Source organism: Camelus bactrianus, chromosome 5 (genome assembly GCF_048773025.1).
Source record: "Camelus bactrianus isolate YW-2024 breed Bactrian camel chromosome 5, ASM4877302v1, whole genome shotgun sequence".
NCBI lineage: Eukaryota > Metazoa > Chordata > Mammalia > Artiodactyla > Camelidae > Camelus > Camelus bactrianus.
The window spans coordinates 97,464,337-97,480,318 of NC_133543.1; the positions used below are offsets into that span (position 1 = coordinate 97,464,337).

General features: G+C 42.0%; 1 protein-coding gene across 3 annotated transcripts in view; it reads left to right on the forward strand.

Moving 5' to 3' along the window:
* Positions 1 to 15,639, forward strand: part of CAB39 (calcium binding protein 39) — an 85,423-nt gene extending 69,784 nt beyond the window's left edge. For all 3 annotated transcript variants that reach the window (XM_074364462.1, XM_074364464.1, XM_074364463.1), the window contains exons 6-9: positions 6,195 to 6,254; positions 8,750 to 8,815; positions 12,288 to 12,431; positions 13,065 to 15,639. In XM_074364462.1, the coding sequence (XP_074220563.1) occupies positions 6,195 to 6,254; positions 8,750 to 8,815; positions 12,288 to 12,431; positions 13,065 to 13,253 (459 nt within the window). In that variant the 3' untranslated portion in view covers positions 13,254 to 15,639. The remainder of the gene's footprint in view (positions 1 to 6,194; positions 6,255 to 8,749; positions 8,816 to 12,287; positions 12,432 to 13,064) is intronic.
* Positions 15,640 to 15,982: the final 343 nt, after the last annotated feature.

Sequence of the window (15,982 nt, forward strand, 5' to 3'; positions counted from 1 at the left end):
TGCAGATGACTGTGTTCAGGAACCATGAACACTGTTACAGTGAGAAGTGGCCACTTTTCTTGTGAGGGTTCAGTTTTATATATAAGGAGCTGCTGAGGTAATGAGCACACAGCTTGGCATCTGAATAAAATTTGTCCCTCGGGGCGAATGAACATTCTTAAAATAGGATGAAAGCCTGGGGACCTTTCACATTGAATGAGAATAAGGTAATGATGTAAGAGGTGCCTAGGGATTATCAGAGAGGTTTTCAGAGGCCTTAGGGTAAGACCTCAGATATTTATATGCTGATGTACAATGCAAAATGAAATGCATTTGAGATTGTAAGGTAGAATGGTAACAATAACATCTTAGGGATCACTGCACTTGGTGGGATGGGACTCAGGGTTAGGATGTACTGGTGGAAGGCTGTGCCCCATTCAGAAGCAGCAGACCTGTTATGAAGGGAGGTGTAGCAGCACCGTGTGTCAAGAAGGGATGGAAAGCCAGCCAGGACCCGAGAGTGGAGCACTCTGGGAGCAGGAGGGTGGGGGCAGAGGGGAGGGGAGCAGCAATAGTGTGAGAGAATGCAGCCGGGCCACCTGCCCCAGTGGAGGAAGGACATGGAGACGTGCTCCTGGCACAGATGGCAGAATTGGCCTAGAGGTGAGAGAGGTGCTCACTGTGTGCCAGAAGTTGATTCACAGTACTTGACAGTCTTGGTTGGCCTTGCTGATAATTTCATCTCAGTTAGGGTAGCTTCTTTGAATGAAATTCTCATCAAGAAGATGGTGGTGATAGGATCACTGTGGGTAAAGCAGCCCTGTCAGGGCATGGTAGCCAGTGCAGGAGGGACCGGGCAGAGGGAGGCAGGTGTTCTCCACTTGAAGAAGGGAAGCTTTAGAAACTGTGTAGGATTCTAAGGATGAGCTCAGGACAGAGAGGAGTGAGGAGCAGGCCTGGCTTCTATATCTCAGCTGCTCCTGATGACCAAGAAAGGGGGAACTAAGGCCCCTGAACAGAGAGCTCTCCAAGGAACAAAATTAAGTACAGCCCAAAACTAAGCCGATATAGGAGAGGCACAGACCTGTCAAATAGACTGAAGCCACACCCACCCCACCCCACCCCACCCCAGGAAAGGCCACCCAGCGCAGGGAGAAGGACCAGCAAGGATGGTCTCACCTTCGCACCAATGAAGGTGCTGATGAGGAGGGAAGGAGGACCACTCCTCTCTGGTTTGCCGCCGTTCCTCTTTGCAGAGAGTATTTTTATAATGGAAGAGAAGAAACCCTTAGTTCATTCTCTCCTTTGAGAAAATGTGACCAGAGCTACCTTCCTAGAAAATGCATTCTACACACAAAAACCTCCAAACAAATACAGCTCATCCATAACCCTGGATTTCAAGTCTGAGGAGCAGGTGCTGAGTCTTAAAAGGAAATTAAAACTACCTGCTTGAAATGTGTCCAAGATTCATAGCTCGAGTGAATGGGTACTGGGGGATAGTAAATCAGCAGCAAAATATTTGTTTGAATTTTTTTTTTTTTTTGAAGAATTAAGGAGACGGGAAAGGGTGTCAGAAGGCCAACAAATTTATTTCCAGTTTTCCAGAAGGAAAGAAGGTAGATTCCCCAGAATGGCTGCTTGCACTTGGATTTTAAAGTTGTATCTGTGTGAGGTTCTAGAAAATACTGCTAAAGAGATGATTTCTGAGCATTTTGGAAAGGAAACCACGCACCCATAGCCCGCATGGATTCACTGAGAGTAAGTCAGTCCTACTGGTCTCATAGATGCCAGTAGATCAGGGGGCTTGAAGGCACAGCTGCCTGGATTCAGTTCCCAGCTCTGCTGCTGATTTAACCGCAGTCCTCTCATTTGTCAAAACATAGGTAATAATACTAGTATGTCAGGTTTGTGGTGCCCCCACATAGTATGTCTGCAGTAAACAGTAGCTGTTAGGATTATTCCTTTAGGACAGTGTGGATGCATTAGATGTTGAATAATTGTACAGGTCTCTTTTCATGGAAACAGTGAAGGTAGGCACTAGATAAGGTTTCAGAGTAGTAATTCATGACGAGTTCATAATTTATAAGGTGACAGAAAATGAACTGCCACCATCCTGGAGAGAAATTTTCAGTGGATTTGTCTTCACTCGGCACAATTGAACATTTCTGTTAAAGACTTGGATAAAAAGCGACAAGGCATACTTATCAAATGTATGCCATGATGGGATAGAGAGCAGAAAACAGAGGTCCTAAAATAAGGCTTCATAAAGACCCAGAGAGGCCAGAGAGAACAAGGTGAAGTTAAACACGGATAACTGGTGCGGTCTTTCACTTGAGGACCCAGCTCTGTAAGTGTGAGATATGAGAATAAGGCATAGTAACAGTTAATACTAAATGTAGTCGTTACCAAGTGTAATCATTACTGAAATGCAGGTAATTTCATGTCCCACCCAGACAACCCTGTGAAGGAGGTATTGTTATTATCTCCTTTACAGATAAGGAAACTGAAGCCTAGAAGTGTTGGGTGAAGTCAGACAGTTAATGGGGAATCCAGAATTTGAACCGAGGCAGTCTGACTCTGACTACAGAGCCTACTTGAGTAAACAAATTCTGAATATGTCCAGTAAAATTAAACAGCATGGTGCTGCCACCCCAGAGCTACCTATGACCACATAGTGTGTGATCTGAGGAGCTGTTGACGGTCTCGCCCCACTATGAGCTTATAAGGTAACAACACATAAATGTGTTCCGTTCCAGGCGCTACACTTTAAGAGGCACATAGACAAATAGATGACTTTCAGAAGACAGTAGATGGTGAGGGGGACTCAGAACCTGTCATTCGAGGAGTGGTTAAAGGAACTGGACGTATTTAGCCTGGAGAAGAGAAGACTCGGTAGGGACTTGCCATGAGAACACTACTTGTCTTTAAAGTGGGGTCCTATAGAAAATGGGTTAAACCTATTTGTTGACTCTGACAGATTCTGGAAATAACCTGGGGATAGGTTTTGACTAGCACGGCAGGAACTTTCCAACTTTAAGAACTGCAGAGGTGAACCACACAGTGGGAAGAGTCGAGTCTCTTGTCCTTGGACGTAGTCGTCAAGCACGAGTTTGGGCCACACGACTTGCTGAGGCCCTGTGAAAATCAGCTCCCTGGGAGCAGCGTTTCTTCAGGCGTTCCAGGGCTGTCTTTGTCACATGATGTTTGGGACCCAAACTCACGTAATTTTCGGGAATCTTTTTGATTCAGCCCACCCTAAAAGTTGGCTGCTCAATCTGCTGGACTTGGGAGATGATCCCTGACCTTTCTCTGGGTAATAGAATTTAGGTAGGTTGGGAAGCCAGAAATCCTGCTCTTTCTGCCCTCCCTGCTGGCTGACCCAGCAACTTTGCTGGTCTGGGACCACGTGCACCCTGTCAACTTTGCACGTCACTTACCAGATGCTGACTATATGACCATTTCCCTTCATTTTCTAGTCTGTTGGTGTATGACCCTCTACCCTGCTTTGAGCTCTCCAGAGCTCTTGGCTCTAGTCCAGATCGCAAGGTTCTTCCCACCTCTCAGGAGGTAGAGGCTCTGCCCAAGTCCCCACCTCCTCTTTTCCCAGCTTAGTGTCAGCCTTGTTCCTGCGTGCTGGCTCCCAGCAATTGTTTCTTCCCTGCTAATGTTTTACTCTCCCTGCCAGGCCCCACATGGCCCTTCTTAACAAAGGGCTTTCCTCCTGTCCGGCTCCTGCTTTCACGGTCTCAGGAACCCTTTCCCGTCTCTCCTACTGAAGGCTATGGAGATGTGATTCCTAGATTGGCGGTGGTTTCCTGAGCTTCCTGGTCTCTTTAAGCCAGATGATAAAAAGCAGAGTCACCGATGGGGCGATATTTGAGGCTCCCCCTTGTCGTGTGTGGCCCAGCTGTGACACTTGGCCCGTGCTGGAGAGACAGCCTTCAGGGCAAGCAGTCTCCTTACTCAGACCAAAGGAAGAAATCTTCCACAGCATGTTTAGGATCTCCGCTTTTCAGAGAAACACCTTCTACCTGCCTGTCCCTGAGAATCCACGCCCAGCTGAGAGCCGCAGTCTGTAAGCCCCCTCCTCGGGCATTCTCTTGCATCAGGTTCATGACGGAGCAGCGAGTGCCCGGTTCCTGTCGCTGTACTTCCTCGTGCTGGCCTCCAGAAAGACTCAGCCACGAAACAGTCGGCCTTGCCTAGGTCCAGACAGAGCAGTCCTTAAATTGGCATATTCACTGTTTCACAAGTCTGGAGTGCCCACCCTGTGTTGGGCGCTATTCCTTAGGTGCTGGGGTTCAGCAGTGAGCCGTCCAGACAGACCCTGCCCTTGAGTCTCCTACACAGGCAAGACCTTCATAAATAGATCACAGTAGCATCTTAGAGGAGGGACACTCTCTTTAAGAAGCATGCTTGATAAATTCGCTTAAAGTTGGCACATTCCTCTCTCCCTCACATCTGATGCCGTGGACCCATATACTCACATAATACAAATTCTTCTTCCCCCACTGTCTCCTCCTTCCCCAAATGGGGAAGCCTCATATTTCTTTCCAGATTCTTGAAGGTATTCAAAATAAACTCCAGGTTTTCTAATTTTGCCTGTTTTAATCCCCAAGAGGGATTTGGGAGGAACTGGGTAGCTCTTCCATGGTCATAGGACACATACCCTATCCAGCAGTTTGGACACCTGTAAATCTTTGGGGTGGAGTTAGAAGCCTTCTTAAAGCATACTTTGAAGATTGCTTAATGTGATGTTTTCCCAAACATGTTCCCTGATTCTGTTGGTTCATTCATTTATTTATTAAATATTAAGCTCTTACTATGTGCTGGGTACTGCATGGGTGCTGGGGATTCAGAAGTTAGTGAAAATAGACCTGACCTTTGTATTTATAGAATTTACAGTCTACCGTGAGTGAGACGTTAATAAATCATCCCACAGATGTAACGTCATAACTGTGACCATGCTTTGGTGCCAGTGACCAGTCAGGAAGGGCTCACTGTGGAAGTGATGCCTGAGTTGAGGTCTGAAGGTAGTAAGTAACCAGGCCGAGGGGAAAGCCTGTGCAAAGAAAGCCTTTCAGGGAAGGATGTTAACAAAACAGGGAATGGAATTGCTCCCTGCAGAATCTCTTGAGACCTGATGGATTCCCACGGGGGAACCAGAGTTGCAGCAGCATTTCCACATTTGTTGGCCATGGAACATTCCTTAGAGCGCTTTTCAGGACCAGTGTTGTACTGGACATACTTCAGGAAACACGAGTTCATTGTAACCTGGGTAACTCAGAACATAAAGAGCAAAGAAAACAAATGTGGAAAGTTGTTTTGGAGAAAGGGAATTAATTATTGGCACTGACCTCTCCGGTAGGCAGCTCTAAAAGAATTTTATTCATTAAGTCACCAGAGATCAACTGGCCGTTCCTGCTGTCACGTATTCCCATTCTCATCCCCACCTGAGGAGACCAAGGCTAGTTCATTGCTAACTTCTAGGTCCTTGAAGGCAGGGACCACATCTTTCTGTCTGTGTAGCCCCAGCACCTAGAACTTTACCTGGCACATAGTAGATGTTTTCTGAATGAATGATCCTTGAGTCATTTCCAGGGAAAGCTGTGGGATGAGGCCTAAGCTCTATTTCATAGGGATGCAGAATTGGACTCTAGTTCACGCTGACTTTGGTTCTACGTGTCTGCAGCATTAGTCCGCTGACTTATGAGCTAATGTTGTAATATGATGGGACTTTTGAAAAACTTTCTGCCTCTGAAAAAGGATTGCAGTCAATATGAAACTGAATTTAGGAAGAAAATGGGACCTCCAGTACTTTTTCTAATAAAAGAAATTTCCTTTCTCCACCAGGAGCAGTATGCTATTTGACAGTTTATCACAAATGTTTACTTTTACTTCACTTCAGTTCTTGATTCCCTTTCATTGGGTTTTTGTCTCCATTGCCTTTCATGTTTGCTTTTTAATTTTTCCTTCTAAGAACTGTAGACCTGTGACAATCTTAATCATTACAATAACAATTTCAAATCATTAATGATTTTATTTGCTCTTGCATAGAATCAACATTTTCAATACAATTTATGCGCAAGTTTTAAAGTATAGTAATTTTTAACTACAGTTTTTATCAGGTAAAATGGCGTGGAATGTTTAGGATTCTCTTTTCTAAAAGAACTTGAATGCTAAACAACTGTAAAGAGTATATTTTCTTTTTCTAGGATTTACTTACAAGACATAAGTTGCTCAGTGCAGAATTTTTGGAACAGCATTATGATAGAGTAAGTATATTAAATGCTATTTTAAAATAGCAAATTGTAGATTTTGTTACCAGAAATGAAAGATTTTAATTAGATTTTGTACCAGAATATTTATTTTGGAAATACAATGTTTTTAATTGGTGCTGTAATCATTTCTCTACTAAAACAAAGTATAGGGCATTACTTGGTCAGAAGCAGAATTTTATCTTTTTGATGACATACCCCCTTGCATCTTTTCTTGCTTTAGAAGAGGAAAATAAAGGCACTTTGCTGCTGAGTGGTAATACACAGTTAAAATAAAAGGACTTCTTAACTTCCCCTTATTTTCCGTTAGTTGCTCACAGTCCTGCTGCTTCTAGATGGACGGAAAGGAGGCAGCAGCTGATAGAGCACTAGCCTGGAGAAGGCGGCAGCCAGTTCTGCCCCTGGCCCGCTGCTGACTCGTGGCCGTCACTGCAGGGGGACTGAAGTCTGCCCTCCTTTGTAAAGTGAAGACATTGGCGTGGCCCAGCCACACGGCCCCCTCCAGCTTGAGTTGATGTCAGACTTCCCGATGGAGAATCCCCAGAGGTCTGTGACCAGTTCTGAGTACACTGCCAGCCTGGCAGCTCCGATCGTCACAGCAGCAGTGTCCTGTGTTGCCTTCTGCCACATGTCAGCTCTGCGCACCACGCAGCCACGAGCACTTCCTTCTGCGGAACTAGTTACATGTATGCATTGTCCAAGATCTCAGGGCGCTCCTAGAGAAGTTACAGTAACAAAGGGCCACCTAAAATTTCTGACTCTTCCCCACGATTTGGCTTGGGTTTCCTCCTTCCACTAGTTGTTTGAACTTTTAAAATCCTAGGTATTATTAACACCTCATTGTTCACTGTACTGGTCAACGAAAGTAGAAGAGTCTTGGAAGCAAACGTATGCTTTCTAATTCTTTCATTCCTTCCCCTCCCACTCCAAGTAGCGTCGTAACGCAGTGCCAAGTACGTAGTAATTCCCTCATAAGTAGCTTCTTAAATGGCTTAAACATTGCTGGTCACTTATTTTTATTTCTGTCTGGGTGCATTTGGATGTGGGTGTGTTTCTTTCTGTTGGTGCCATTTTGTTGGTGCCTTTTACAGTAGTTAGAAGCGTGGGCCTCAGCACCAGACTGCGTGCAGCTTGGCTTCAAGTCCCAGCTCCACCGTGTGCTACCAGACCTTGGGCAGCCATCTTCATCCACCCTCAGAGTAGCTCCTGTTTACTGCAGGGTTGTCCTGAAGGTTAGACAAGAATGTGTGTCAAGTTCATGACATAGAGCCTGGAACACAGGAAGCATTTAATAAACACTAGCTATATTATTTTTATTACCACATGGTCTCAAAGATTGTTTTAATTGAACATATGAGTATCTTATTTAAAGCCTGCCAAAGATACAAACTAATTTCCAAGAAATTTACTACAGGCAGTGACATCAGTTTAATTTTTAAATATTTTCCTGTGTGTTATTAATGGATGACATCAGTTGACAAGATTTTAGAAAATTTTTGTGCGAAACTGACAGAAAAGTATATATATGCACAATGCAGTCAGGTATGAGGGAGGAGATGGCAAGTGGGGAGATGTGTGCAGTTTAAATTATGCCAGGGGTGGAGTTATTACACAAAATAATGCATGCTCTAAAATCTGTTTATTTTGGCTTTGAGCTTTCTAATAATCAAAGCATAGGGGGGAACAAAACCAATTGAAAGATCAGAGTATCTGTAAAGCAAAACATGCATGTTCAAAAGAAACAACCTTTTTTAGCACAGGACCTGAAACAAATTTCTCCAGTTGGCATCCTTAGATGGGAATTGAATTACAGTGTCGTGTAGGCACGCAGTCCCCGAGGGTGACTCTGCAGTAAGTAAAAAGCTGGGCTGAAGCGCCGCTCGCGGAGAGCAAGCTTGGAGGAGCCCACACAGTGCCCGTCCTCTTTCCGTCCCATCCCTTCTTCCTGAGCCAGGGGTCTAGTCTAACCAGACAGCTCTCCTTGAGAATAACTTCAATAATTCCTACCTTCTGTGGGACACCTGCTTATTTAGCAGTGCTGAATTTGTCCTCTCTTCTATTTTTAATTATTTTCTCTTCTTGCTTTGCAAGAACAGGTAACTTTTTTCTTTGTGGTTGTCCTTTGGACTAGCTGAGTTGTAACAGATACGAATTTTCTAACACCAAGAAATGAGAGCTGACTCAACAATGAGAAAACAGTATGAGGAAAGGGAGTTAAGTTTTGTGCATATGGAGTTTGGGTGACAGAAGAGGACCAGATTTAGGGTATCTGCATTCCTCGCTCGAGCAGGGGGGTTGGTCCGAGGAGCCTTTTTCACGGAGGTAACCAGCAGGTTGTCACGCCGAGGATGGGTGTGAAACAGATGGGAAGAGGTGAGCTTGGGCAGCAGTTGGCTTTTGTAGTGTTAGAAGTTTGTACTCAAGCTTTTTAATGTTACCTACCAGTCTTAAAAAAAAAAAAAAATTCTGATATGTGTTTTCTTGTCTTTTAGTTCTTCAGTGAATATGAGAAGTTACTTCATTCAGAAAATTATGTGACAAAAAGGCAATCGCTCAAGGTATGACACATTTCAAGTAATTTATCTCTCTCCACTCCGTGCTTGAAATGTGTATTTGGGGAAAGGGATATATGCTGGTAGGAGTCCTAGACCTTTGCAGGGAAAGTCCACGGTCATGATTTTTGTGGAAAGGAGCAGGCTTCAGCAGTGGTCCAGGCAGGGCCCCTTCCCCTGCTCACTTCCTTGCACATTAGGGATACCAAAATGGAATATACAGAATTTTGGAGAAGATTTAATTTCTTAGCAATGAAGTATTTTAGATTTCGAAGACTTTTTTTTTAACACTTAGACGCATATCAGCGAGTTGAAGGCAGTGCGGGTGCTGTGCTCCCCGGGATGCTGCTGGGTGGCTGGCGCGGGCTTGCTGTGCGAGGGGAGGGCACGGCCGGGGGCAGTGACACTGGGAACCATAGACAGGTTTGGCTGTTTTGTGTCAGAATAGGATGTGGGCAATTCCATTTGAAATTAAATATAAGATTTAAAACTCTAGAACAAGGGTTGGCAAACTACAGCCCGTGGGCTGAATCCAGCCCACTGCCTTTTTTTGTAAATAAAGTTTTATTGGAAAGAGATACATTCATTTATTTACATATCATCTGTGGCTGTTTTGGCTACAACAGCAGATATGAATGGTTGCCCCAGAGACCATATGGCTTGCAAAGTCTGAAATATTTACTGTCTGGCTCTTTACAGAAAGTTTACTGACCGCTGATCTAGAAAGTTCATACCTCAGTTAATAAATGCACACCCCTCATTCTGCCAGTTAGTGGTCCTGACGGGAGCTATAGATGGAATCACAAAGGATCTAGGGGGAGGGGAAACTGTAGTTCCATTTATATTTTTTGCCAGGTCCATTTTAAATTCTACTCTGCCCAGAGACCTTCCCCTCAGAGATGTCTGAATTCATTTTGATCAAGACACTCCATTCCTAATTCTCCTCCTACTATGAGGATATCACTCTTGAAAACCATATATTTCTGTGGAAATTGACTAAAGGACATGGGGAGCATCCGTTGTACTTTGTGTCCTTTGATGAGAATACTCCCTGCCATCCAGATTTCCAAAAGATCCCTTTCCATCTGACCATCTACTTCCTTCATTCTCCTTAAGGCTATGACTTCTATAACTGAGGGCCAGTAATGGCCACAGCTTGGAAATGTGTCACTACTGAAGTGTCCTGGTCAGGCTGGGGTGCTTTCCACTCGTTGCTCTTGCTTGGGCCTAGCCTCCTGGTCTTCCGTTGGCCCAGTGTCAGGGATCCATAACCTGTTCTCCATCTCCAGGTGTGCAGCCTAGATGGTCACCGGTGATTCTGATAGCTTACGGGAACAATCCTCTCATTTTCAGGGGTGGATGCAGTACATCTGGCAGCTGTTTAAGGAGTTGTTCCTCCCTCTACATCAGTGTAATATAGGCAGGTTCCCCTGTGGTCCTCAGAGGGAAGTGGCCCTACTCCAGGAGCTTCTTCATATCTGAGGGCCAGGATATCCTGCTCTCCTCAACTGGATGGAGTCAGTGTTTTCTGAAGCCAAGGAGGCTAGAGAGGATTGCATAGGATACTAGCTTCCAGGGCCAATACCTCTTCACAGGGCAGGGGATTTTTTTTTTCTTTCAAATCAATAGACTTTGACCAAATTCTGAATTCTTGGGCTGCTTATATAAGGAGAAAGGCTTTCTGCCACTTCAGAATTACCAGCATGAAAAGGAAGATTGACTGCCATTTTCAGGACCTTGGTAATGGAAATGAAGCAAGTCTTTCATTCCTGCTGTTTCTCATGAACACAGGGAGCAATTTTGAGGACCAGTGGTACTTTAAAAATATATTTTAATTTGTACTGTCTTTTTTGCAGCCATATTGGCATTTATTTATCCCCATATTTATTTTACCAGCAAATTTGTATTCCCTGTACCAAACTTCAATCTTTATTTCTATGGCCAAAGAAATTTTTTAAATTACCAGTCGTCCTTGTCTAGATAATCAAACTGAAATGAGCCATTTTCAGTATTTCCTTGGTTTCTGTGATAGAAAACAAACACCAGTAAATCTATAAACCTTCACATACTTAAATAATAACTTTTGAGCCTCCATAAGACTAAATACTGGGCTTCTTACTTTAAAGGTGGAGATTTTGTGATTCAGATTGATGTGAAGCCTGTCTGAGCTTTTGAATTCTTCCTGTAAATTCTTTATAAATCCTAAGTAGAATAGATTTGTTTTGCTGCACATTGGGTTATTTTTGATTTACTACGATGATACGTTATTTATCTAGAGATCAGTTATCTGAAAACTTCAAGTTTCTAGATCATAACCAGGAACCCAGAAAGGAATTAACAAAAGCAAGTAATCCATGGGAAAGTAGCTCTATTCGTGCGTTTTCCTTACCTCAGGCCTCACTCCATGTCTCTTCAGGCTCAGGTCCAACGTGCTTTGCACGTATTCCTGCTTTTATTTCTCACTACACTCTCATATGATGTAGGTACCATTACCCACTCCCATTGTACAGACAATGAAACTGAGGCACGGAAGTTAAATAACATGTTCTAGGTTACAGAGCTCACAGGAGTAGGGAGCCAGGATTTGAACCCAGGCAGGCTGTTGCCAGGAGCCAGGCTCTCCACCACTCTGCTTCTGCATCTGTCCATGAGCACTGCAGCTTGGTCCCTGTTCCCATTAGGTTATACCACCTGCACACTAGACCTTGACTAGAAGTTGGCACACTGACAATGTGAAGAGGTGACTGCTGGTTTCAGAAAAAGAGAAATCTAGTACAAGCAGGAACAATTTTAAAATTCCATAGACCTCAGTAAGCACAGACTTAGCTGAAGGCATAGACTTTTTTTAGTTTAATTGATGTCATTAGTAATGTTGAAGAATCACTAAAAAAAGCTTAGAGTATCTTCAGGATGCTTTGCTTAAGAAGGAACAGAAAAGTATTTGTTTTTATAAACTTTTCTGAACAGACAAGATAAATGTGATGAATTTGGTGTGTCTAGGGGTAAGTGATGGAAAACATTGGACATGATGAAACCCTTCGTCCTGTGAAGTTCAGATAAATAAAACTTAAAAATAGTAAAAATTTTTTAAAATTAAGCAAAGGTTTATAGTTATTCAGTAACTTATCTTCTGATCACTTTTCTTGGATAGTTTCTTTTTAGTGAGATAACACAAATGCATGCTTACAGAATAGGTTCTGACAGTCTCAGATTCTGGGCAAAATGTGCCTTGAATGTCCTCTCTTCAGGGAGCAGTGTCAGACTCACCATGGTTTTAAACTCCAAAAGAAAAGGTAGGTGTTCAAGTAGTAAACAGTAGGCACTCGTTAGCTTTTAGGTTATAATTCAGTACAGTTCATCAGTCTTTTGAGTGCCTCCTAATACTCCATGCTTAATAATGATGATTATTAAGTGAATTGTTTGTAAAACTTTCGTTTTTACTTCAAATCTGAATGCTAATGTTCAAATGTTTTCTCAGCTTCTCGGTGAACTTCTATTAGACAGACACAACTTCACAATTATGACGAAATACATCAGTAAACCTGAGAACCTCAAATTAATGATGAACCTTCTACGAGACAAAAGCCGGAACATCCAGTTTGAGGCCTTTCACGTTTTTAAGGTAGAGAAGTAAAACCAGAAACATTGTTTTCCTCTAGAGTTGTTCATCTTATTTCATTTACAAATTACTGAAGTTTTACTAGCCTCGTTTTGGTAATCTAAGTCACCCACTTGAGTTCAGTTTTCATATTTGTGTGGTACAACATTTTAAACAAAAATAGACCCAGAAATAGGGTATATACCATTTAGATTTGGGAATAAGAAAAGTTTATTTGCAGAGGAGTGTCATTTATCTTTGGCATAGAAAATTATTAATCACAAAATAAAGGGTAATCCACGTCTTAATGCTTTCCATGAAAAGTTTTTGTTCTTAAAATCCATTCTGATCTCCTGTGCCCAGACATAATTTCTGCTCATTTTATTCTAAAATCAAAGTCTAAATTTATAAATACCAACTGAGTTTCAGAGCATGAATGAACATCAGTCCTTTTTGTGCTGAAACATGTAATTCTCTCTCTCTTTTTTTAAATTGTAAGATAAGGGCTTCAAAAGGAAGAACCTCTGAGCTCATCATCCTGACTTCACCACGCGCCCAGGGAAGCCCTGGCTTGTGCACTGCACGTGCTCTGCCACCTGCAAGGTGGATGTCTCCGTGTCGTCCTTTCCCTGTGGCTGATGTGTATTCTTTCTGCAGGTGTTTGTGGCCAATCCTAACAAGACGCAGCCCATCCTCGACATCCTCCTCAAGAACCAGACCAAACTCATAGAGTTCCTCAGCAAGTTCCAGAATGACAGGACCGAGGACGAGCAGTTTAATGATGAGAAGACCTATTTAGTTAAACAGATCAGGGATTTGAAGAGACCAGCTCAGCAAGAAGCCTAATTTCCAATAAACATCTAAAATGTTAAATCCAAATTCAGCATCTGCTGTTAGCTATTCAGCATCAGGCACTGTTATCGATTCATGAGGAACATTACTGCTAATCTGCTGTTAAGTGAACGGTTTTCATTTTACCTTTTTTGTTGTTTTTTAGTCCAAGTTGGAGAACGTAGCTGCTGCTTTCTTGCACACTAGAGCACACGTGGACTTTCTCTTGATCTTGGTGTCATTTCAGAATTCAAAGACTCCGTTGGCTGTAGGAGTTCTGAACACGGCTAGGTTCATGAAGGCAAATGGATAGATGATAGTGTGTTTTAGGGAAGGAGGGCATTGATATTATCAGAGTAAACCTGCCTGTTTGCATTTATCTTTGTTAAGGATCTGAGCGCAGATTCTTGGTCAGATTGTATGCCTTCACTAATGGAAGATCGTGCAGAGCTTTATTTGAAATCATAGGGGAACTATATCCAAGATGTGAGCTTTCTGGGTGAATAAAGTTGACACATGAATAAATTGATATTGAAACTTAGCAACTTCTCAGAAGTGTGGAGCTTCATAAGGTCATAAGGAAAATGTATATATGCTTTTCACAGCTTTCTAGAATTTTTTGACAGTTGATTTTCTTGAGACTCGTAAACCTGGATATGTTGAAGGGTATTGTTAATTTTACTTTTTGAAGGTATTTTAAAACAGTAGAGCTAGCAACGACACCTCGCATTTCATTTCAATGATGCTTACAAGTTTCTTTTGTATATAATTCTTAGAATGCTCATTTCTTTTAAATGATTTAATTTGTACAGCAGAGGAATGTTATTGTATTAGTATGTAACTATTACCTAATATTGAGTTTTTGCAAAAAATGAATGCTCATATGTAATTGAAATACTTCAAATCACACGAAAATGCTGATTTAACATTTAAGTATCACAGCATTAAAAGAAAAAGTAGTAAACCAATCCTTTATATTCAGTTATCTAATGGGGTGCCATCAATAGGCTACAGTACAGACCTGGAACTCAGTCAGCTACACTTTCCTGCATAATATTGGCCTTATTCATTTAAATGAGTCATGAGCTCGCCAGATCTATGAATGATCCTGATTATGCTAAATTAACGCTGATTCTTTGTGTGTGTGGGAGACCTCTGTAGAGCACCTTTTCTTTCTTAGAGTAAGTAATCCAGTACAATAGTTGTGAAACTGAATAATTAAAACTTTGGCTTCTCTTAGGAAAAGAAGAGTTCCTAGTCATAGGTGTCCTATGGGGAAATTTATTTTTTTTAATGTTCTGTTCCTTAATGCTGCAAATTACCAGTATTTATAAAGTAACTGATTTTGCACCACCTTTTTGTTACTGTGACCACGGCAGAACAGCGTCTCCTAGAATATATCTGTGTAAAGTTAGAATGGTATTTGTTCATCTTAGTGATATGAAGATCACAACTAACAACTTACGAATCAGAGTCTGCCAGTTCGAATTCAGCATGGCTGTAGCTGATTAAGAAATTTATATAATTATTCTTTGCTAGCCTCTCTTACTAATTGAAATTATCAGCCAGTAAAATGAGACTCCCAATTGATGTTTCAGCAGACTTTAAGATCTTCTAGGAGCACCAGTTAGGAAAATACCTCCAGAAAATACAGATGTGTTTTATTCTATTTCATTCAAATGGCAGTCTACATTATAATTGGTTTTTCTGAGGCTGTCTTTACCCAAATCTGTGTAAAATAATTCATGTTCTTCTGTTGGAAGTAGAGAGTGATCCAAGCTCTCTGAAGTGGAAATATCCAAGAGTTTAGAAAGGCAGACTAGGCCGTGATGCATCGTTCTGCTTCTCGTGGTCCAGTGCTGGGTACCTGGATTCAGTGCAAGAACAGTAATTACCCCAAGTAGAAGGAAGGTTTCCTTGCCAAGCTGGTTCTTAGAACTTGAAACAACAAAACAGCTTCCACTTCGGCAGTGCCGTCGCAGCACTGGAGCCTTGGTGTGGATGACATGAGGGGTGCAGCGTGTCAAAGACAACACTGAGGTGTTACTGTCGCATTGGAATCTGGGGATAGTTGAGACTTTGGGGGGTTTTGTTGTTTTTAAACAAAAATGTGAAAACATTCAAGTTGAAAAGTTGCATTTGAAGTTATCATTTAATATATTCATATTACCAAAACTATTATACTGGAAGTGGTTTCTTTTGTGTTATCCAGGTTTAATTTTACATAAGTCAGTTACTCAATGTGACTTTTAACCCTTAAAAAAAAAAAAGGTGGAGATGTATACAGTTGTTAACAATGCCATGGAAGCATTTCCTTTCTCCTGAGGAAAAGTAAATTTCTTATCAGAATATCTGGCTGGCCCTGTAATTTAAATTAAAATAAAATTTTGGAGAAACAGCATTGTTGGTTTTTCGTTTTTCTAATGTCTTATAGATAACAGCATTTGTGTCTCTGTGAACAGCCCCATCAGGAGACGCACAAGCACAAACTTTTGTCACACACTGTAGCCGGTTTATTACATATGTCTCTCAATCTTTTTTTCCTATTCAACATTTTATTTTTGGTGTCAAAAATGTGGTTTTCATTTACCTTATAGGGCTCATGGTTCCCTGGCCCTACTTTCCACAGTTAATTATTATTAAACCTTTTACTACCATCACTTTTTAAACCATAGCCTTTGGGGAGATGCAAGGTAAAACTAAGCGCGTGGCAGGAGTACTTGCAAGTTACTGGAGTGAAATTA